Here is a 23,017-nt window from a genome sequence, read left to right on the forward strand (position 1 = left end):
GGGGCACACGTCACCACCTGCTCAGACAGGGTAACCTCCTCAAAGCTAAGGCAGACAGGGAGACCGGCTGGCCGTCAGCAAGGGTCTCCTTATCTCTTTCATCTGCCAATGCCTGTACTAAGAGATGACTAATCTCTTAGGAAAAGGTCTGGAAAAACACAAGAGGAGAGGGGGGAAGATCTAGGCTGGGTTTTTCCTTGGAAGACCGGAGCTGCTTAAGAGCCTGGGGTAAAGGAAGAGGGTATGAGGTTTGTGGAAGGAAACTGATAAATCATGACAATTTTCTTCAGAAAATGCTGAAGAGTCAGGCAACCAACACTGTTAAAGCCGTTTGCTGCTGGTGTTTTTAAATTTAAACTCACTACAAGGAACATTTTTATCTCCTATTCTCTTCCCCTTATCCCCAACTCTGCCCCCAGAGATCTCACTTGACTTATACTCATTCACCTCAAAGGGCTGAGACCCTCTTTGCCTCTACTAACCAAACAGTTAATGCAGGGAAGATGTTGCTACAAATAGATTAGCGGCCTCTATGTCCGTATTTTCCCAGAAAAGATCCTAAGCAAGGATTCTTAACTGAGGGTCTGTGAACTTTTTTTTTTTAAATATTCTGACATGACTTCATGTGTAGAAACAGAATTTGGAACTCAAAATTTTAACAAATGATTGAAGACATTTTTACATGTAATTGGGAAATATTTAAGAATAATTTTAAAAACATAAAAGATATATTTTGATAACTCCATTTTGATGTAATTGGTTTCCTTCGTAACCCTGTGCATTTTAAAATGTTATTCTGAGGGATCTATGGGCTGCCCTATTCTAACTGAAGAAATCCATGACACAAAAAAGGTTAGGAACCCCTGTCCAAGAGGAGGATTATCTCTGGGAAAATTTTAGGGTCAGGAATGATGTTTTTGTTTTTTAAGCTGACAGACTGCACTCGGCACTGGGGTATTTTCATTCATAAATTCAACTTCCTGTTAATTCAGTTCTTATAAACAAGTTGACTCTTTTCCCAGGCGATCCGGAATGGCTGTGGTTCAATGGCATTGAATGAAAAGGGAAGAAATAATACCACCACCAACAGGATGGCTTTAGAGAGTGTGTTCCTTCCCTCCAAAGTATTTCTGCACATGTGAACTCATTCATTTCCCTAATACTCCCGTGAACTACTGAAGTTGATTATCCTTCCTCTGTTTTGCAAATGACGAGACTGAGATCCAGAGAGGGTGACGCAATTTGCCCGAGGTAGACACTGTGAGCTAGGAGCAGGTCAGCCAGTCACGGGGGACACAAAAAGGGGCAAAAGACAATCCCTACCCTCAAGGAGCTTACACTCTAATTACTGGTCTAACTCCTAGGCCAGTGCACTCCTGTGGACCAGACTTTACCCCATACATAGATTCTCAAAAAAAACCCAAAAAACCCACATAAATCAAGAAAACGGTAAAATATGTTTGTCATTTAAAAGTACCCTGTGGCGAAATTTTCAACAAAGCAAGGAATCTCAAAGCTAAAATATCACACTCTTAATGTGAATTTATGTTCAATTTTTTTTGGTCTAAAAAATAAATCTTACAGCAAGAGTCAAAGAAATCCCAACGGCCAGGTGAGTAGGGCAGGCTGACTGTAGCCTCTAAGTGGGAAAAACAAACCAACACAGAAGTCAGAAGATCTACCTAGGTTCAAATCCTAACTCTGTTGGGCAAGCCACTCTTTGGATCCCAGTTTCTTCCTTCTAAAAAGGAGAATGTTGGGGCAGCTAGGTGGCTCGGTGAGTCGAGCACTGGCCCTGGAGTCAGGAGGACCTGAGTTCAAATCCAACCTCAGACACTTGACACACCTACTAACTTGGGCAAGTCACTTAACCCCAACTGCCCTGCCTTCCCTCCTCCAAAAATTAAAAAAAAAAAATAAAAAGGAGAATGTTGGAGTAAATGGCCTCTAAAGTATAGTTCAACTCAGATCCTACAATCTTATGTGATGTCGGTAGGACATTGGGAAATAAAAAGGAATAAAATCCCTTAAAAATATAATTGTATCTTTTCTGGCCAGGATTTATTTCCGTCTGAGGAGATCGCCTGCACCAGATGAAAGTAACTTTCCATAGATCTCTTGGCACTCTCAGCGATGGATGGTTTTTTTCCTGCTTTGACTCTGGAAAGGTGGGGTGGGTGGAGGGGGAGAGAGGAAGAGGTCTGATGTAAGGGAAGATACAAGTTAGAAAATTCTAAAGAGGGAAGGGACTTCTTGCCAAACTCTAAAGAAGACACTAGACTGAATATGGATCAAGAAACCTAATGTAAATCTAAACTATGTGACTTCTTCCACTCCAGAACTACACAGAACACCAGCCAGGAGTCCAAACGCAAGAGGGTTCTTCCAACAGATCAAGCACCATAGACACCAGAGACAGGATATGCACAGCCTGGATAGTTCTAAGTACCACAAGCAGAGAGCTCCCAGGGTGGGGAAAAGCCCGAAGTGCCAAGGAACAGGAGCAAGAGGGGGACCAATGACCAGCACAGCTCAGGGATGACCACTCTGGCTCAGTGCCATCGAGCTCAGACCAGGACAGCCCAGGCACCCAGACCGAGCATTCTGTCCTAAGACACCAGAGAGGGAAGTTTCCAGTCTGGAAAACTGCGATTTCTGGTCCTATGAACCTCAAAGATCCAGCAGGGCTTAACCTCAAAAGAGAAAATAACTCCACAATAGCTGCAAGCAGAGAGTCAAAGGAAAAATGCATTTTCTACAAAGACTACATGAATACCTAGAAGAAATGAAGCAATAGATAAAAAAGCAAAATAAACACTCCAGAGGAAAGAACTGGAAGGAGAATAAGTAGCTTAGAACAGAAACCTTACAAAAGAAATGGACTCCATGTAAATTATAATAGGCCAAATCAATGACTTTATGAGACAGCAAGAAATATTAGAACAAAAAAAACAAAAGATTGAGAAAAAAATCAGAAGAAAATATAAGATAGCTGACACTAAAAAAATAACCTGCCTGGAAAAACAAGTCAAAGAGAGATACTTTAAGAGTCATTGAATTGAAAATCAAGATTTTTTTTTTTTTAAAGCTTGGGTACTATATTCAAGAAATCAGAAATGAAAATTGCCTAGATCAATTAGAACCAGAGGATAAATATGGAATCTGTCAATCATCTCCTGAAAGGAACCCCAAAAGGAATAGTCAAAGAACATCATGGCCAAAATCTAGAGCTCTCACAGAAAAGAATACTACAAATATCTACAAGAAGCAATTCAAGTACCATGGAACCACAGTCAGAATCATGTAAGACTTAGCAACTTCTACCACAAACAAGAGGAGATCTTGGAATACAATATTCCAAAAGATGAAAGATACAGGCATATAACCAGGAAAAACTTACCCTATAAAGTTGAAAATAATCCTCTTGAGGGGAAAAAATAGACCTCTATTTTAATTAAAAGAGGATTTTTCAAGCATTTTTTTTTAAAAGGCCAGAACTAATTTTAAAAGACAAACACAAGAGTCCAGAGAAACCTAGAAAGGCAAATGTATTTTAACTGGGAGGAGTTGTATAATTGCTCGTAACTGGAGTTCATGAGAAGAGAATTCAAACACTGAAGAAGGGGTAAGGGGGAGTGGGCATCAGATGAAACTCACTCTCATCTAAAATGGATAAAGGATTCTTGAACACACAGAGTTTGGTATAGAAATACATCACACTTAACTGAGACGTAAATAGGGATGGGGGAGTGCTTAAGAGGTAGGAAAATACCAGGAAAGGAACAGTCATAACTAAAACAAAACTTCTTGATCCTAAAGTGTGGATTACAAGAATGAAGGTGGGAGGAAAGAAAAGCAAATAACCAGAACTAAAGGGGTACCTTATATTGATTCTTAGACAATTAGGGAACGGCTGAACAAATTGTTACATATGACTATAAGGAAATATTATTTTGTCATAAAATTATGAAAGAAATTATTTTAGAGAATCCCCATTAGTTATGAATTGATGTATATATAGTAAAGTAAGCAGAGCCAAGAGAACAATTTTTAAGGATAGCAATTCTGTAGAGAAAAATGATTTTGAAAGATTTGAAAACTCTGACCAATGCCATGACCTCCTGAGGACCTATGATGGAGCATGTTACCCCTTCTCCTGACAGAGAGGTGATAGACTCAAGAAACAGGGAAATATAGTTCTGGACATGGCTACTGTGAAGATTTGTTTGCTTGACTTTATTTGTTATGGTTTTTTGTTTGTTTTAAATTGGAGGAAAGTTAGCAATAGTGATGCCAAAAAAAAAAAAAAAGGCCATTGTAACTTTTTTTAAAATGACATTACAGAACAGAAAGTTTAGAGTTTTGAAAGTAATGTATAGAATTTATCATATACTTTAAAAAAAAAGGCAAGCATTACTAAGTAGAGCTTCAGTTTCCATACAGAATCTTTTTGCATCCTGCTGAATCTTTTCTGGTGTCTAAGCTGGGAATTAAAAAAAAAAAAAACTTTCAAAAACAAATTTCGTACCTAAAATGCATTTTCCTGACAGCACCAGGATACTACCAAGAAACGTACCCCCAACTGTCACAAAGAGTGGGACATCTTTTCAAAAACAAATAAATTCCCCACTGCTTTAGGTCTAAGAAATTCAAAATCTGGGTGCCTGACTTGAGCTTCAGACCCAAAGCTTTCATTCGGGGAACCCACTCGCTCCACCTCAACTCCCAGCAAAAGGGCTCAAATAGCAACAAACATCTCTCTAGTGCTCCCCCACACAGCCCTGAGGATGCAGGCAGAGAGGCTACATGGCGTAAGGGAACTGGACTTAGAATCAGGGGTCCCAGGTTTAAAACTTACTGTGTGTTACCTAGGCAAGTCAATGAATTCTCTGAGCCTGTTTCCTCATCCACCAAAGGACAGATCCTAACTATTGCACTGTCTTCCTCAAGAGGGCTGTTGTAAAAAAAAAAAAAAAAAAGCCATTTGTAAACCTTGAGAAGCAGAACCCCACCATGTACTAATGGACAGGGGGGATGCTCCCAACCTGTGATCTCACCATTGTGAGAAACTCCCTCTACCAATGCAGAGTGTTAGAGTCTTACAGGGCTGTCAGGGGAATTGAGAGGTTACGTGGCCTGTCCAGGGTCATACAGCCAAAAAGGGACTGAACTGACGTCTTCCATGCTCTAAGACCAACCTTCTATCCAGTATGCCCCACACAGTGCTATACAAATGTGAGTTATCGATGACAGACTGTAACAATAACTGATAATAATAATAAACAGCAGTTGGGTACATAGTAGATAGAATGCCAAGTCTGAAGTCAGGAAGACCTGAGTTCAAATGTGACCTCAGACACTTAGTAGTTATGTGACCCTGGGCAAGTCACTTAACCTTGTTTGCCTCACTTTCTTCATCTGTAACATGAGCTGGAGAAGGAAATGGCAAACTCTACTATCTTTGCCAAGAAAACCCCAAGTGGAGTCACAGAGAGTCAAGACACAACTGAAATAACCGAACCACAATAATAGAGGAAGGGTAATGAAAACACCTCTCTCCTCGAAAGATTATAAGGATCAACTGAAGTAAAGAGCTTTGCCAACCTTTAAGTGATACACACACACACACACACACACACACACACACACACACACACACACGGCTGATGGATAAACGAGAGACACAGGTCAGGTGTGAGGGGATGGCCTAGAGGAGGAAGGGACCCATACTTCCCAGGCAAAGAACCGCTGGGCATTAGCATGGGTTGTCTAGAACACTGTGGAACTCTTCCGCCAGTAACCTAAAAGAAAACGCATTGCTTATTAGAGGTTTTTCTCCTCATAATCACAATAGCTAGAATCTAGAGAAGATTTAAAGGTTTACAAAGCACTTCACATACAATACGTTAATTCCTATGATCCTAATAAGAACTTTGTGAGAACAGGAAGGAAATAAGCATTTGTTAAGTGCCTACTAAGCGCCAGGCACTGTGCCAAGCACTTCACAAATATCTCATTGGGTCCTCACAACAATCTTATGAGACAGGTGCTCTCATTACTCCCATTTTAAAAGGGATGAAACTGAGTTTTCAGAGAGGGACTTGCCCAAGACCACAATGTGTCGTTCAGTCCTTTTTCAGTCACGGCTGATTCTCTGCGACCCCCTTTGGGGTTTTCTTCGCAAAGATACTGCAGGGGTTTGCCATTTCCTTCTCCAGCTCATTTTACAGATGAGGAAACTGAGGCAACCAAAGTCAAGTGACTTGCCCAGGGTCACACGACCAGCCCATTTGAACTCAGGAAGATGAGTCTTCCTGACTCCAAGCCCGGTGCTCTATCCATTTTACACCCAGCCGCCCGTCGTTTCACAACCCAGAAATCTCCAAGTCTTATCACCCGCATTTTACAGAGGAGGAAACTAACTTGTGAAATGACTTGTCCATGGTCATACGGTCAGTAAGCATCAGAGGCAGGCCTGGACCTCAGATTTTTCTGCTTCTAGGTCCAGCAGTCAACTGAAGATTAGCCTCTCTCCGGTTTAGCCCTTCTGTCCATCCCCTGGGAGGGAGCAGAGTGCTGGCCGAGTCTCCGTGACCAACCGGCCACCTGTTAGGGGTTTAATTAGGCACACACAGTCTGTGCTGAGAAAGGACACAGGAGGCTATTTCAGGGTCCTCACGGAGCAGCCTGGCCCAGCCTTCTGCAGCTACTAGCTCCACATGGGGCGACAAAGCTGGCCACAGGATTCCTGCACGGCCGAGTCATCAGGCAGTTTCCAGGGGCTCAGGCCATTGCTGCTTTTTTCAAACAAAATGCAATAGAACCTGGGTTTCCTCAATATCTTATACTGCTTTTTCTTTTTTTTTTGTCTTTGTTGTTTCCCACCACCCGTTAGATTATAAACTCCAGGAGGGCAAGGACCACACCTTAAAGCAGGGGCATGCAGGGAAATGTTTAACAATCAGATCTCCAGAAGAAAAAAATGTATAAAGGACACACTTGTAAGTTTAACCTGCATTGCTCATGTTTTCTCCATCAATTTCCTAAATCTAGACAACCAACAAAACAATACACCAAGCTCTGATTTCAGGGTGTAAATTCTCATGCTAAAAATTTAACAATTGGCTCTTCTCTTTGAAGTGGCTCCAACACACCCCTGGCCTTCAAGCTCTAAATAAAATTGGCTTAGATTTCTATAGAATTTATAGTTTTCAGACACAGATATTCACAATGAATCTTTCTTTGCCGGTCACAACACTCACAATGGCCATCTACTAAGGTGAAGAGGGGTCATAATCTGTACTGGTGGAGGGACTACCTATTACACACAACCCTGGAAATATGGAAACATTACAATTTACAAAATGCTTCCTTTACGTCCACCCTGTTGAGGTAAGTGATGAAAGCAGTACTATATCCATTTTGCAAATAAACAAACTGAGGCTTAGAGAAATAAAGGGACTTCCCCGAGGTCACAACACCAGTAAATGGGCAGTAAACAGGTGTCCCGATCCTAAGTTCATGGCTCTTTCCCCTAGATCAGGACAGTCCAAAATGCGGCCTGCCTACTAGCACAGAAAGTTACATAAACGCTTTAATAAAGGAAGTCGAGCTACGGCACAGCTCTCACTAAAATGGCAAATCAAAATACACGGTCTACTGTTTCACTAAAAACCTAAGGTTGGACAGCCCTGCCCTAGATCATGCTATACTTCTGCATTCCCCACCCCCATGGCTCTAGTACTGGAAGCATCCTCAGAGACTGGCTAATAGAACTTCTTCTTTTTACAGACTCCGATAGCACCTCCTTATTTCACCAGGCTGTAAGGAGGACATTTCGGCAAACCTTATAGCCCTCCAGGGCTGGGCCATCTGCAGTTGTCCTGATCTGTATCTGGCCACTGGACCCAGATGGCACCGGCTGGTGACTTTGCACAGCCCTACCTCACTTAAATGCAATTCACTTGCAAGTCATGGCATCTCCTCTCCGATGTCATGGTCCTCTTTGAGAACGAAGGACAAAACCACGTAGCCCCCCAGAAACGTACTCTGTGGGTGCTGAATGATTTCGCCCACAAAGACCCGAAGGGTGTCTGCACTTTGGAGAGATCTCTTCTCTGTTCCCCCGACATATTCAGGGTCTCCACATCCTCTTCTCTGCAGGGAAAAGGGCTGGGGGAGGTAGGAAACAAGCATCTATTAACCCTACGATGTGGGAGGCACTGTGCTAAGCACTTTACAACTATATTATCATCCGACCTCAACAATCCTGGGAGAAAGGGGCTATCATTATCCCCATTTCACAGTTGAGTAAACTGAGGCAGACGGAGGCTAATTGGCTTGCCCGGGGTCACACAGCTAGGAAGTATCTGAGGCTGCATTTGAATAAAGGTCTTTTTGACTCTAGGCCCAGGCCACCTAGCTGCTTCAGGAAAGAGCTGGTCCTTTTCCAGCTGAGAAGAAATCTCAATGACCCCTTGGCCATCATAAATACAGAACAGAACAGAAACAGGCTGGTGCTTAAAAGGTAGTTCACATTGTTCTATTAAATGAAACCACCAGATGGGGTCTGACCGAACCTAGCACTGGGCTAGAAGAATCAATTCTAGACTTGAATATCAGTCAGAAAGAATTCTATCTAAGTCCCTATCCACTCCCCCCAGGCTGCCTGCCCCCCAGAGGCAGGGTCTGTCCCCTCTCAAACCCAGCTTGATCTACCATCCCCACTCACTCCTCCACCCACCCAGCCTGCCACGGTCACACAGCTGGCTGGGTCTGGCAGGGTGATCACTTTAAACGTCAGTCTGAAGTCACCAGGGCAGGTGGGTGTGCCAAGAGGCAAACAAACAAACAAAAAATTAAAAACAAAACAACAAAAAACAACCCGGTATAATTTCTACAGCCTCTCTGACTAGTGATCATGCATTCTCTATTGGAATACTCCCAGGGATGGGGAGCTCACCACCTCTTCTAAGAAAAACTGGTGAGAAGGTGCACACATTTCTCAGGATGTGGCTATCCCTGGCTGTCTATCCAGGCGGCACGCTTTGCAAAGCAAAGCGGCTACTGCTAAGAGAGATGAGGCCACAGAGGGCAGGGGCGAGGCCCTCAGCCCATCACTTATTAGACACCCTCTCAGGTTCTGAATGCCCCTGTTCTGTGTGGGGCAGGAGAGCACCAGAGGCAGCTGTGCCCTTCTGATAGAGCTATCACACCCTCCCATCCCAACCGGGCATGGCCCAGTTTTGGTGTATCCTTGATAGAACTGGTGGCATCACAGAACAGCTTCCCTCCTTCTCCAGCTGACACCATGGTGTGTGGGGAGCCAGCTACAGCTCCTCAGAATGTGGCAGAAGTCACTGGAACAAGCTGTTAGCTCAGCCACAGCACGGCAGGAGGGTCTGGTGGGACAGGTCCAGAGATGGCATTCCTCCCTAGAGACAAGAGTTCTGGTCCCGAGCTCTGCCCTTAACTAGCTCATCTGTAAAGTGGCCAGAGTAATTCCCACCCTACCTATCTCTCAGGGTTGTTATGTTGCTCAAATGGATGTAAAAGGGCTGAAAACTTACTTAAAAGTACCCTGTTATCACTACTATGATGTGTGTGTGCATCTGCACATGCAAACAAACCTTTAGGGTTTGCTAAGGCCCTTACAAATGTTATCTCAGTTAATTCTCACAACAATACTGGGAGACAAGTGCTATCATTATTATTGGTAGGTGTTATTATTAACCTTGCTTTGTGAAAACTATTGCTGCAAAACAGGTTAACTGACTTGCCCAGGGTCACACAGCTGGTAAGTGTCTGAGGCAGGATCTGAATCCAGGTCTTCTCAATTCTTTACCAGGACACACAGCTGCCTCAGTACATCACCTCATTTGATCCCCTCACTAACCCAATGAGTTAAGTATTCCAGCTGTTTATCACCAGCATTTTTAGATGTAGACAAATGATCTGAGGTAAGGAACCATTTCTACCGATTTAGCTCAATGAGTGATGGGCTTAGAGAATTTCTCGGGGGTATGGAGAGGATAAGGGTCCAGTGCAGAGGCAGCCAGCTGGTATGGATGTGTAAGAGGTGGGACCTGACCCTAGCTCTACCTGGCTTTGAGGTCAGATCTCTGACGGATGAGGAAACAGAAGTTAAGGAAGTCCTCCTGGGTACACAGCTGGTATGTGACTAGGTAGAGATTGGAACCAAGGTGCTCCTGACTCCAGCTCACTATCCCCCTCTCCCCCCCACCACAGGCTGCCTCCTCCACAAAGGCAGGGTCTGTCCCCTCTCAAACCCAGCTTGATCAACCATCCCCACTCACTCCTCCTTCCACCCAGCCTGCCACAGTCACACAACTGGCTTGGTCTGGCAGGGTGATCACTTTAAACGTCAATCTGAAGTTACCAGGGCAGGTGGGTGTGCAGAAAACAAACAAATAAATAATAAAAAAAAAACCAACTGGTTCTGGCAACGAAGGGAACCAAAGGTTCTGGAGAAGTGCCCGCATGAGCTGCCTGCTGTGGGGTGGGGCTGGGAGGGGATGGAAAGGTAGAAACTCTGTGCATAAATGATTCTCTCCCTCCCTGTATTGATACTTCTGGGCAGCTGAATGTTCCTATGGAGAGAAAATAAACAGACCCATTAGACACACCAGCAGATGCAATGCAAACATCCCAGGAAGGGGATTTTTAGCTCCAGGCATAGGGGAGAGACAGGAAACAAGACAGGAGAGGAGGTTCACTCATCTTGTATGGTTACCTGCGTTCAGACAGCCTAGCCAAGGAGGCGATTTACAGCCTGGTCATCAGTTCCACACCCGAAGAACCACTGATCTTGACGCAAGTCTCAGCTCTGCCACTAAGTAGCTATACCAAGTCAATTTCCTCTTTCAGATTTTAGTTCATTGTTACTCAGTCATTTCAGTCATGTCCAACTCTTCATCACCCCATTTATGTTTTTCTTGGCAAAGATACTGGAGTGGTTTGTGCCATTTCCTTCTCCAGCTCATTTTACAGATGAGGAAACTGAGGCAAACAGAGTGAAGGGATTTGCCCAGGGTCACACAGCTACTGATTTCTATCTCCTTACCAGCAAATGGAAGAGTTGGACCAGATGCTAACAATACCTTCATTACCCTCTAGCTTCCTTTCCTGATTGTACCTATGGTCTTTGAGGCAGGGACTGCCTTATGGCTTTCTTTGTATCCCCAGGGCTTAGCAAAGTACCTGGTACACAGTAGGTACTAAAGTTTACTGACTGACAATAGGTCATGTTTCTGTAGCCCTGTTAGGTTTACAAAACAACCTCCTTGCAACAACACCTCAATAATGCAGGTATTAGAGTTTCCATTTAAAAAGTGAAGAAACAGAATTTAAGTGACTCACTTGTGCTTATATATCTAGTAACTGTGAGCACCTGAACTCAAATCCAGACAAGGACTTTCTCCATTATCCAATTTCTTGTTGCTCTAACATTCTAGAATTCTGTTTCTATGGCCTCCTGGCCAGTCAGTAGGACAGGAGAATGTAAGCCCCTCACTTTGCTTTTGGCTGTTCCTATTCCTAGCACTCACGATACTGTGCACATAGTAGGTTTTTAATAAATTTTTGTTGCATTGACCTTGCTTGGGTGTTCCAAAGATCATAAGTTGCTGACAACTGTCTGCCACAGCTCCCTCAGGTGCAGGGTATTTCCCAGCTTGATTCTGGGTTTAACAACGTCAATGGGGACCCCCTTCCACCCATTCAGTTCCATTGGGAACTCGGAATCTGTGGGATAGCCCAAAAGGTTGGATTCTCACCTGAGACAAGCAAATATTTTTGCCTTCCCAGGCTATCCCCAAACAGAGTACCAAACAAAAACAGGTTCTTCCTTGAGTTCAAAACATTTACTCACTTAGCACATGACCATTTATTGCCTTGTGCCAGGGGTGGCAATGAGGTGTGGTGGGGAACAGCTTAGACTAAAGGGTAAGAGACTTGGGTTCTATTCATCCACAAGCATTTCTTTTCTTTTTCCTCTTCCACGGTGTTTAATAGGATCAAACCACGCTTGCCACCCCAGATCAATTCCCAAATGCAAGCATTTCTTAAGCACCTTCTATGTGCCCAGCACAGGACTCCCAACTGGTATGACAAAGACAACAACACAACTGTCCCTGCCCTTGAGAAGCTTATATTCTGGGCCTATAGCTCTACCACTGGGTGAGGAAGGATAACTATATAGTACCCACTCCATACCAGGGACTATGCTAAGCATTTTTTACAAATATCATCTCATTTGACAGTCACAATAACCTTGGAAGATATGTGCTATTATTATCAGTATCCCCACTTTACAGCTGAGGAAACTGAGGCAAACAGTGGTTAAGTGACTTGCTCAGTCATGCAGCTAGTAAAAGTCTGGGGCTGGATTTGAACTCGGGTCTTCCTGACTCCTGGCCCAACACTGTCCAGCTGCTTCTAACTTACAGTGTGACCTTAGAAAAGTCTCTTATCCTTTCTGGGTCTCAGTTGTTTAATCTGTAACATGAGGGTGGCTGGCTGGAGGATCTCAGGTTCCTTCAGGTACTGACACCCTACGATTCCTGGGCCTTCGGCCAAAGTAGGCAGACCACATAAAGGCATCAATCACTCCCTGGTTACCAGCATCGAGTCTAAATTATTTCTAGCTGGCATCATGACCATTTGTCCCAATCTTTGTCCTGGCTCAACTTGTTCTAGGAACATCCACATTCAATTCAACTCAACAAACATTTTTACAAACACTGACAGCCGTACCCTCTACCCACAAGCTCTTACCAGTCATAAGTGCCCTCTGAGAATACAAGGCACCCCAAAAGTCTTAGTTCAGTTTTGAGATTTTGGGATCAAGACACTTTATAAATCAAACCCCATGGCACTTTTTCTATGTTCACTGGCACCATTTTCAGTATTAAGCATTGTGCCGGGGATAAAAAAAGGAATATGACTCAAAGCTCGTCCTCTCGCTTCTTAATAGTCTAAGGCAGCAGTCAAACCCAAACGGAAAAGGGGAGGGAGCAGGCACCAATCTGTACATAAGGATCCCTGCGGGCCACATATCGACTTAGAAATAACACATATCAACATCGGCTAGATTCTATTGCATGGGCTGATACCTCTGATCTAAGACAAGCCAGCCAGCCTGCCGACATCATCACTGACCCCTAAATCACATAGGAGTGCCCCCTTTGCCCCCTTGCTCATATTATTTCTGCTGCCTAGAAGACCCTCCTCATCTCTCCTAAGTTTATACAGTTTAATCCTCGGGCCAAGGTCCACTTCTTCCAGGTAGCCTTCCTTCACTATTACATCCCTCACTGACCTATCGTAGGATCAGAGCTTTACAGACAAAAAGGGCCTTCGAGGCCATTTAGTCCAACCCTTTCAGTACGGAGCAGAACTGGAATTTGAACCCAGGTCCTCTTATTCCAAATCCACTATTCTCTGCACTGTGTCACCATCTTCATCCCTTCCTCTGATCTTCTAGGGGAAGGGGTGCCTCATGGGCACTTACTTATGACAAGCTACCATCTACTTGTGGTGCCAGGTTATCTTTTTAGATGTACGTGTTACAGTCTTAGCTCCCTGATTACATTAAAAGCTCTTTGGAGATATCAACTACGTCCTACACTTCTCTCCTATCTCCTCACATGACGCAGAGTAAGCATGTAATACATCTTTGGCAATTAAATATACACATATACTTCTACTAGTCTGCTGGGGAGACCCAGAGAGCATTCCGGACCACTTACCTGACCAGCATACATCTTGACTCACCCTAGTAAGTAAGTAACCATAGGGCACAGCTGGTCAGATAGGAGGAAGCACTCTTTGAGCCAAGCCCTTGCACACATCATAAAAGGTCAGAGCTGGGAGGGCCTCTGGAGGTCACTGATTCCAACCTTCTCAATCAATGAGTGAAGAAACCAAGGCCCAGATGTGAGCATATTCGGATTTGCAGGAAACTCAAGTACAACCAAAGAAACTAGAAACCAGGCCGAAGAGAAGAGATCCAAGAATTCTTAATGCTTTTCTTAGGAGGTCCTCTGGCAAGATAATGCCATTCTGTGAGTTAGGTCTTCCTGGTAACTATAGTCACAGCTAACATCTATCAGTGTTAGCTTTAAGATTCACAAAGCACTTTCATATTCATTATTTTTGGTAGAAATTGTGGAGTTAGTGCTTTTATCATAATTTTCATTTTATGGCTAGGGAAATTGAGGCTGAGAGAAGTTAGATAATTTACCTAAGATCACACTGACGGATAGATATCTAGTGTCTGAGGTAGGAATCAAACCTATGTCTTTCTAACCCCAAGCCCAACTATCTATCCATTACGCCTTTCCAGGACAAAATAATGACAAGAATTCCCACATCATGATCGTTGTGGGTAGGGATAGGGGGATTCAGTCTTCCTAGACTCTTAATTATTGAAATTTCTCCCAATTTCACCTATTGGACAAAGGCCTCCAATCTAAGGACCAATTTTACTCACACTTGTAGAGTTAATGAATGTTGAATAGCAAAAACCAGCCCATTAGCTCTTGGGTTTGGTTTTTTTATTGCCTAGTGAAAAGCAAGAATCCTGGATTCCATTCTTGGCTCTGACAAGAATTCACTGGTACCTTGGGGAAGTCACCTCCTTACCCTAGGCCTGTTTCATCACTACCTTGTGAAATTATAAAGGATATTCCAAAAGACTTAGTGCAGTTTTACCCTTTAGGAGTTTAAAACTGTGCTAAGATTACACACACAGGTGTGCATGTGTGTGTGTCTGATTGTCTTAAAACACACCTGTCTATAACAGAACTTGACAGTTTCATATACAACTGTGTTCCTTGCTCTTCTTTGCTTATGGAAATATTTGTTGATGATTAAAATTGCAATAAAAAAAGAAAATTTCAAATGAAGGGGTCAGTCTGGTTGCCAACTCTGACATTTTGTAACTCCACAGGCTGATTGGCTCCCATTCCCATAGGGAGCCAAGAGCCAGGGCAGCACCAGAGGCTCCCATGTGGGGCAGACTACCTTGGTTTCTCCCCAAAAGAGAAAACAAGGACAAAGGGCAGGAGTGCTGGCTCATGAATTCGGCATTTAGGTAGACAACTGTCCCCCTCCTCTCCTGCCCTGGGTATTTTGTAATAATGCTGCTTTAGGGTCTATAAAGTGCTTGGCTCACAAGAAGCCATTCATTCATTCATCAGCCAGATTGTAAGGCCAGTAGAAACCTTGTATTTTTGACAGGCATTTCAGCTGCATACAATCAGCCCCCTCTGTCAAGTTCCTTCCCTTTGGCAGCTGGGATAATCGAGGCCCAGGAAGGTGGAGGGTCTTACCCAATGCTGCCCAAGGTTTGGAAGGTCCTAGAGGACAGAGGCTGGCCCTTGCTTGGCCCATGTTGGTAAGCCAATCAATCTGAAATCACCACCTAAGGGCAGCAATAGAGTCAGATGTGGGCCAAAGAGAATTTGGTGTCTTTCTGTTCTGGACTCAAGCCAGGCTTTGCTCTTTCTGTTTGATTTCTTGCCTTTTATTCACAGTCTTTAATCACTCTCTCAACAACCCCTCATCCGGCCCCCTGGATTTGTCTTGCTTTCTCTTCACCCAGGGCTGACTTAGGGAGTACACTTTATAATTAGTGGTCTGGAGTGGGGGAAGGGAAAGAAAGGGAGGAGAAAGTTTAGAAATATCCCTGTGAACTAGTCTGGCTCTCTGATTGAAGCTGTCTCTAGGGGATAACTCCAGGGCCGCATCAATTTAAAAACAAAACAAAACTTTTTTTCCTCTTTCCTTTTTTTTTTTTTTTTGCATCCCTGCCTACAATTTCTGTGGGTCTAAAAATGGACTACTGTTTCTACCCGAAAAGTTCTGAACCAGATGCAGCAAGGAGACTGCCATCTTTGTATATGTTTAGAACAAACAATTAGGGTGCTCACCAAGAAACTGTGGTTCTTCCGACTGCAAAAAACAAACAAAACACAAAAAACCCCACCAGAATCATAGGGTTGTCTCTGATCTCCAGGGGGCTGGTTGGCTGTGTTTCTCCCTCACCTTGACTCTTTCCTGTCAATGCCCCCATAATTAGGCTTGGAAAAGCCTAATTTGGGCTTTTTTTTTTTTTAAACAAACACAGGACAGTTCACTTCAACCCAGGGCCATCTGTTGTACAGTACGGGGCAGCTATGGTGTAAAGGGCAGTGGACTGAAGTTCAGAAGTGTTGGGTTCAAATTTCTCCTCTGCCACGTACTGTGCCTAAGTGACTTTGGGAAAAAAAAAAACAACACTTTTTTCTCTGGGCCCTCTTTAATGGGAGTGGCGGGGGCGGGGAAGGGCACGGTTTGGGCTAGGTCATCTCTAAGGACTCTTCCAGTTCAAAATCTCATGATCCTTTCTCCAACGTGTGTGTAGCACATAGTGAAGGAATTCTAAGACAAGAATGAGGCCAAAAGTTTGTGGGAAAGAGGGAGCTCCAAATCTCAGCCTTCAAAGAGGAAAAAGGGAAAGGGTGGATCTGTAAGTGGTGAGAACTTTACAAAACAAGAGAAAAGTTAATAGCATCTTTAAGTTCAGAAAAAGTCATCAGAGTCTTAATTCAATTCATCAAGCATTTACTGAAGACCTGTTCGTGAGAAAGGAAGGCCCTGCCTGCGCTGGACACCTTCTCTCGCCAGTCTCTTCCCACTCTGCTCTCCTGCCCTTTATAAAGTCACGCTTGCTAAGTGGTATTTCTGTCCCGGGCCTTTTCCTGGGCTCCACTCAGGCCCCTCCATTCAGCACACAGCACTCTCAGAGTTTAACTTAAGCACAGGGTTTCCCACCCGGAGTTCAAAAGGTACTCAGCTTGGTATGTACCCATGAAATGCCCCTATAGACCTGAACCTGAAAAGACAATGCACTAGAGATAATCTTTCCTGCCTGGGTGTAAATTGCAGAAAGAAAACTTTTCACAGTCGGTGACTTTCCACCAGTAATACTGCCCCAGGGCTGAAAGAGGAAAGGAATGCAATTCGGACCCTACAACCTGTCAGGATTCAGGCGGCGGCACATGGGGAGTGGGGGTGGGAGGTGGGGAGGAGGGGAGAGGGGGCGCAAAGCCTCTCAAAAGAGCTTTCCAAGAGTCTGGGACCTTGTTTCATAATGAAAAAAAAATCACCAGGAGGGAAATGGGTCTCTGTTCGTACCCCTTAACTCGGAATTGAAAATAAAGCCACGACCCTGAGAACAAGTACAGCCTCAACCGATTTAGCTTGTTTACAAACACAAGTTGTGTAGGCAGGTGCTCTGCCACCCACTTTCCGCACACAGAGGCACCAACCAAGCTTCTGGTTGGCACAGGAGGGCAGAGAGGTAGAAACAAAGCAAAGATCTCTGAGACAGGGGGATGGTAACAGGAGATCAGCTGGGAGCACTCATTACTTGTCCTTCCAGAAGGGATGAGACTCCAATACATTTCACAGATTCTCCCTGCCATCCCCCCTCCCTCCCACCCTTTTGGGGTTTCCAGTTGTTCAGTTGACACTGTAATTCCATTGCATAACCAGCCCCACCGCTGCTGCAAAATAAAATAAAATAATAATAAAAAGAAAGAAAGAGAGACAGAGGAGAGAGAACTCGGTTCTAAGGGAAAAAAATCAATCCCGGTTTAGCTAGAGGGCACTCTTTGCATTAGCTCGCTAGCTTCTTGCTTTCCGTGCAAACAAAAGATAGAAAAGGAGGGGAGAGGGGTGGTGATGACTGGGGGGGGGGGGGAAGAGGAGAAAAGGGGGAGGGGGGATGAGAGAAAAGTGAGACTTGGCTACCGCTACATTACCATTCAGTTTGACCGTGAACTGCCTCCGCTTTCGATCGTGCTCCACCTGGATGGGGCAGTTCTGCTCCAAAATGTTCAGCTGGGCAGAGTGTGCCATGATGGGGGTCGGGTTTGGGGGGGGTGGGTTCTGGTTCCTCGAGGGTCGTCGGTCCGAGCGGGAAGGGAAGAAGCCCCGGCGGCTGGGGGCGGCGCTGGCAGCGTGCTGCACCCCCTCTCTGGTGTCTCCGGGTGAAGCGGGAGCAGGGACACGCGAGGGTCGCTCCGGGAGCCGCGGGCTGGAGGAGCGAGGTTTGAAACTGACACACAGCAGAGAGCAGCGGGGCAGCGGCGGGGACGGCGAAGGCAGCAGCAGCAGCGGCGGCTGCAGCAGCAGCAGCACCAACAAAAAGCCAGGAAATCAGCTGTGAATTCACGTGCTGGTCGTCTGACCAATGGGCGCGCGGCCTTTTTGTTTTGATACATTCCATTTGACTCTTAAAGGGACACCGCACCTCTTCGAAGGCTTTCTCGCCTTCTCAGCTACGACCCCTCCCCCTCCCCCTCCTCCAACCCACTATTTATTTTTTATTTTTTGGTGTGTGTTGTTCTCCCCCCCTCCCCCTTTGTGTCCAGCGCTGGACACACAACTTCTTGGCTATTAAAATACCCACCTCAGAAAAGGCCACGGTAATCTATGGGAGGAATGTTGAATGAAAAGGGGATCATTATCATATTACTTGCCTTCTCAATGGGTGGGGGAGGTGGGGGAAAAAATTTGGAACTCAACATTAAAAAAAGAATGCTATAAATGAATGAAAAAGAAATAAATGATTTTTTAAAAAAGAAAGATGATCATTCTCTTCTATCCTCACAGCCCTCCCCTCCCCTCTCCTCCCCCGGTAAATCGATCCTCCCCTTACCTACCGGTATCCTGGGCATTATCCACACCAGACTCTTAAGAACCTTGGGCGTTGGGATGTGTGTGTAGGGACCGCCTACACAACTCTTTAAACTTTTATTCATCAAATCTACCCAAAGATGCCTTTCCCCCCAGCTGAACACCTGAGGGAGAAATCGTTGATATCAATTAATTTCAATTCACCTGCGCAGAAAACCTTGTTCCTGCGATTAGCACAGTGCCTGGCATGTAGTAGGTGCTTAATGAGTGTTTATTGGATTGATTCTAGGTGCTGGGGGAAATAAAAGTTTAGATAAAATAACCTGTCCTCATCGAACTGTCCACTCCAGTAGGGAGTAAAAAAATATGAGAGGGAATTAAGTATCACAGTTAAAAATTAGAGCACTGGACGGAAGTCTAGACAGACCTGAGTTAAAATCCAGTATCAGATGCTTCCTGGTTAGTGACCGTTTTTTCTCTTCCCCTCCCCTCCCCCTACCTCTCCCGTCCCCCCCTCTCCTCTCCTCTCCCCTCTTCTCCTCTCTTCACCTGCCAAGGAGCATTAGGGAATTCTTCTTGGTAGAGATGATATAGGAGTTGAGTTTTAAAAGATGAGTAGAAATTAAAGAGAAGAGAGTGATCGAATGTCCTAGCCTATGTAATCTGTGAAGCATGTAGCTGCTCACATTTAAGAGAAATTGTAGGTGCTCCCTGCATAAAAAAAAGGCAAAGCACTCTCGAAGAAATATTAGCTGATTTGGCCTGACTACCCAGGTCTAGAGCAAGCACTCTGCCTATGACCTTAAATGCAGGGTCTGCCTGCGTAAATGTTCTATATTAAGTTCATGATACTTAATTGCATCACAAACAAATTCTGGAGCCTGAAGCACAAACATATAATAGTTTCCTGTACCATTACAGTAGAGAAAAATAAAAAACATGGCCGGCAAGAGGAAGTGTCATTTGTTGGAGACATCTAACAGAGTTTAGATGGTTAAAAGGAGTTAGTTTCATTTGCTCTTCTAACACTGACTTACAGTGAGTGAGTCGACCAGCTTGCCCCTAGGGCTCAGACTTCCCACCTTTAGGTCTGAGACTGTAAGGTATCCAGGGAATAGTCTAAGGTGACATGGAAGGATCACTTGACGCGTGATCCCCTTGGCTCCTAGTACCTTTCTCTCCCCTCCCCAACTCTTGTATTTGCATTGTAAATATTTTGAATTTAATTGCAAATGTACAAATAGCTTCTCCTACGAAGAATGTAAGCATCCCGAGGGCAGGAATGGTTTTATTTTTATCTTTGTAAGCCCATCTTCTAGCAGGAAGTCTGATAGACTTCTGATAGAGCAAGGTAGGTTGCTTTATAAAAGCTAGATCAAATGTTGGCTCTGTCTCTGCTACTATGGTTGATTCGCTTCCCCACCCCCACCGCCACCCCCCCACAGATGCCAGAAGCTTAGGGTAGGAAAACACCTTACAGGATATCTTGTCCACGTCTCTCACTTTACAGAGAAGGAAACTGAGCTTCTAAACAGTGATTTGTCCAAGATCGCGCGCGATCCTTAAACAAGAGAGGGACCTGGGTCTTGAATCCAGTCCTTTTCACTAGAAGATTTCTTGTGGGCAGGTAGTCTTTCCGCTTTGATAACACTCCGTTCGACTCTTACAATGACCACATCTACTTGGAGGCTTTCTCATCTCAGCTAAGACCCCTTCCTCCCCACTACTAAATGACGCTTTGGGAGACTCTCAGTTGTCATCTATAAAAATGGGGGTGGGGGCAGCTGGGTGGCTCAGTGAATAGAGCGTCAGCCCTGGAGTCAGGAGCACCTGAGTTCAAATCCAGACTCAGACACTTCTCACACTAGTTGGGCAATCGCCCTGCCTTCCCCCTCAAAAAAATTTTTTTTTTTTTTAAAAATGGAGATGAAACCCTGCACGAGGGCTCGCTCAATTCGATTCAATAGACAATGTTGCAGGCACTAGGCAAGGTGGTAAAGATACAAAGATTAAAAAATGGCCCGGTCCTTGTTCTTAAGGACCTAGCCAGCGGACTAAGATCAGACGAGCACATGACAACATGACGAATAAATATTTTTAAAAAGGCATATTTGTTGAAGTGGCGAGAGGCTATGGGTGCGATGTTACAAGTGCCATCAGACTTGGTCAATCAATGCGTCTTTTGGTTTTCTGGTGGTTGCTATCTTTGTTACCTTCGAAGAGTTGGGGGATGTCTCCCCCCAAGCGTATGAAGACTTCTCCCCGAGGAATGGGATTTGTTCCAATGGCCATGAAGGCAGCTGAAGCAGGCACTGAAGGGCACTCAGAGCCTGGTCAGACTTGGGAGACACCAAGGTCATTGACCGCATCCTGGGGACATTACCAGCGGTCTTGACTTTCATCTTTGGACTTCGATGACTCTGGAAGAGTGAGTGATGACTTTGTGCAGCTCTGCCTCACTTAAACCTAATTCATAAGCGAGTCAAGAGATCACCCAATCATGACATCACTGGTCCTCTTTGGGGGAGGGGAGGACGGCCGATGGATGAACAGCATCTTCTATTCCTCTGATTAGAGAATGGAGTCAAGGATTTCTCAACCTCCATTTAAAGAGAGGAAACAGGTAAGACATGTCCTCAGACCTCCACTCATTTTCCTCCTTTCCCACCCAGATGCACACATTTTAGATTTCTTTGACCTCTCCAGGCCAAGTACTTTCCCTTTCCACCCCTGCCTCCTTGCCTCCTCATCCTTACCCCTACTCTGCTTTTTAGTCTTCTTTTGTGTACTGTCTTTCCTCATTAGATTGTAAGTTCCTTGTAAGAGGGACTGTCTTTTTTATATTTGTATCTGTAGTGCTTAGCACCTACCTGGTACATATATAGTAGGCACTTAAAAAATGTTTATTGACTTTTGTGGCCCAGGTCTGGAGTCAGGAAGACCTGAGTTTAAATTTGGCCTAAGATCCTTACTAGCCGTGTGACCCTGGGCAAGTCACTTCATCCTGTTTGCCTCAGTTTCCTCAACTGTAAAATGAGCTGGAGAAGGAAATGGCAAACCACCCTAGTATCTCTGCCAAGAAAACCCCAAATGAGGCCACAAAGAGTCAGATACAACTGAAACAACTGAATAACAACAGTTTACTTACTGAGTTTCTATTATATGTGAAATCTTAACATGTACAATGTGGTAGAGTGGAAAGTAGACCGGACAGGCAGTCAGGACTGACCTGAGTTTAAATTTTGCTTTAGACATTTAGCTGTGTGACCCTGGGCAACTTATTTAATCTCTCTGAGGTATACTTTCCTCCTTCAAAAGGGCAACGCACGCCATGGGGTGGGGGGAAGGTGGAGAAAATTTAAAACTCAAAATTTTACGGAAGTGAATGTTGAAAACTAAAAATCCATTAATTGATTTTTTTAAAAAAGGGCAATGATAAATTCACCTACTTCACTGGATGGTTTTGAGACTCCTTTGAGATAATGTATATAAAAGACTTTGGAAACTGTAATAACTGACATTTTCATAGTGCTTTAAAGGTTCCAAGTAAGCTAGTTTTTCCTCAGAAGGTATCGAAACTGTCCTTGAGGTCTGCTTATCTTAAAGGACTCACCTCCTGGTCACCTGAGCACAAGACAGCCACAGGGCTTTGTAAGCTTGGGTGGTGGACCAACATGGGCAATTCAGAGGCAGGGGAGCTTTGCTCAGCTGAATCAACTCCTAGCATCCTTGATGCATACCCTTGTTGAACATCCTTCCCCTGATTTGTCTAATTAAATGTCCTTTGGTTAACTGTTGAGTGACTTAAGTATTTCTCATTTTATTGAAGTATTGAACCTAAATTATCTGGAGACTGCTTGAGCAAGGCCCAGTCTAGAAAACCAATTAATCAATGAGCATGTATTAATGCTTACTGTGCTCCAGGGCACCTAGGTATGGAAGTAGAGTTCGGGTCCTGGAGTCAGGAAGACTTCTCTTCCTGAGTTCAAATTTGTCCTCATCCACTTCCAGGGAAATAACTGATAAAAAGAAGTATGTATAGTATGGTTTTACGTATATGTGTGTATGTGTATGTATATGTGTATCTATATATATAGATACACATATGCACACACAGGTATATATATATATATATATATATATACATATATACACACATATACACGCACACACAGGTATATATATATATACATATATACACACATATACACACACAAACACACAGATATATACATATACACATACATACATCCATATGTATATTATATATATAAAATCTGTGTCTAATGGTGGCCTTCTCTAGTGTGGGGTG

The 23,017-nt window shown here is 44.2% G+C and overlaps 1 protein-coding gene across 1 annotated transcript in view; it reads right to left on the reverse strand.

Annotated features, from left to right (window-relative positions):
* NATD1 (N-acetyltransferase domain containing 1) overlaps positions 1–18,254 on the reverse strand; it is a 54,412-nt gene extending 36,158 nt beyond the window's left edge. The window contains exon 1 of the mRNA XM_036751289.1: positions 17,829–18,254. Coding sequence (XP_036607184.1) covers positions 17,829–17,925 — 97 coding nt within the window. The 5' untranslated portion in view covers positions 17,926–18,254. The remainder of the gene's footprint in view (positions 1–17,828) is intronic.
* Positions 18,255–23,017: the final 4,763 nt, after the last annotated feature.

Source organism: Trichosurus vulpecula, chromosome 1 (assembly GCF_011100635.1).
Source record: "Trichosurus vulpecula isolate mTriVul1 chromosome 1, mTriVul1.pri, whole genome shotgun sequence".
Taxonomy (NCBI): domain Eukaryota; kingdom Metazoa; phylum Chordata; class Mammalia; order Diprotodontia; family Phalangeridae; genus Trichosurus; species Trichosurus vulpecula.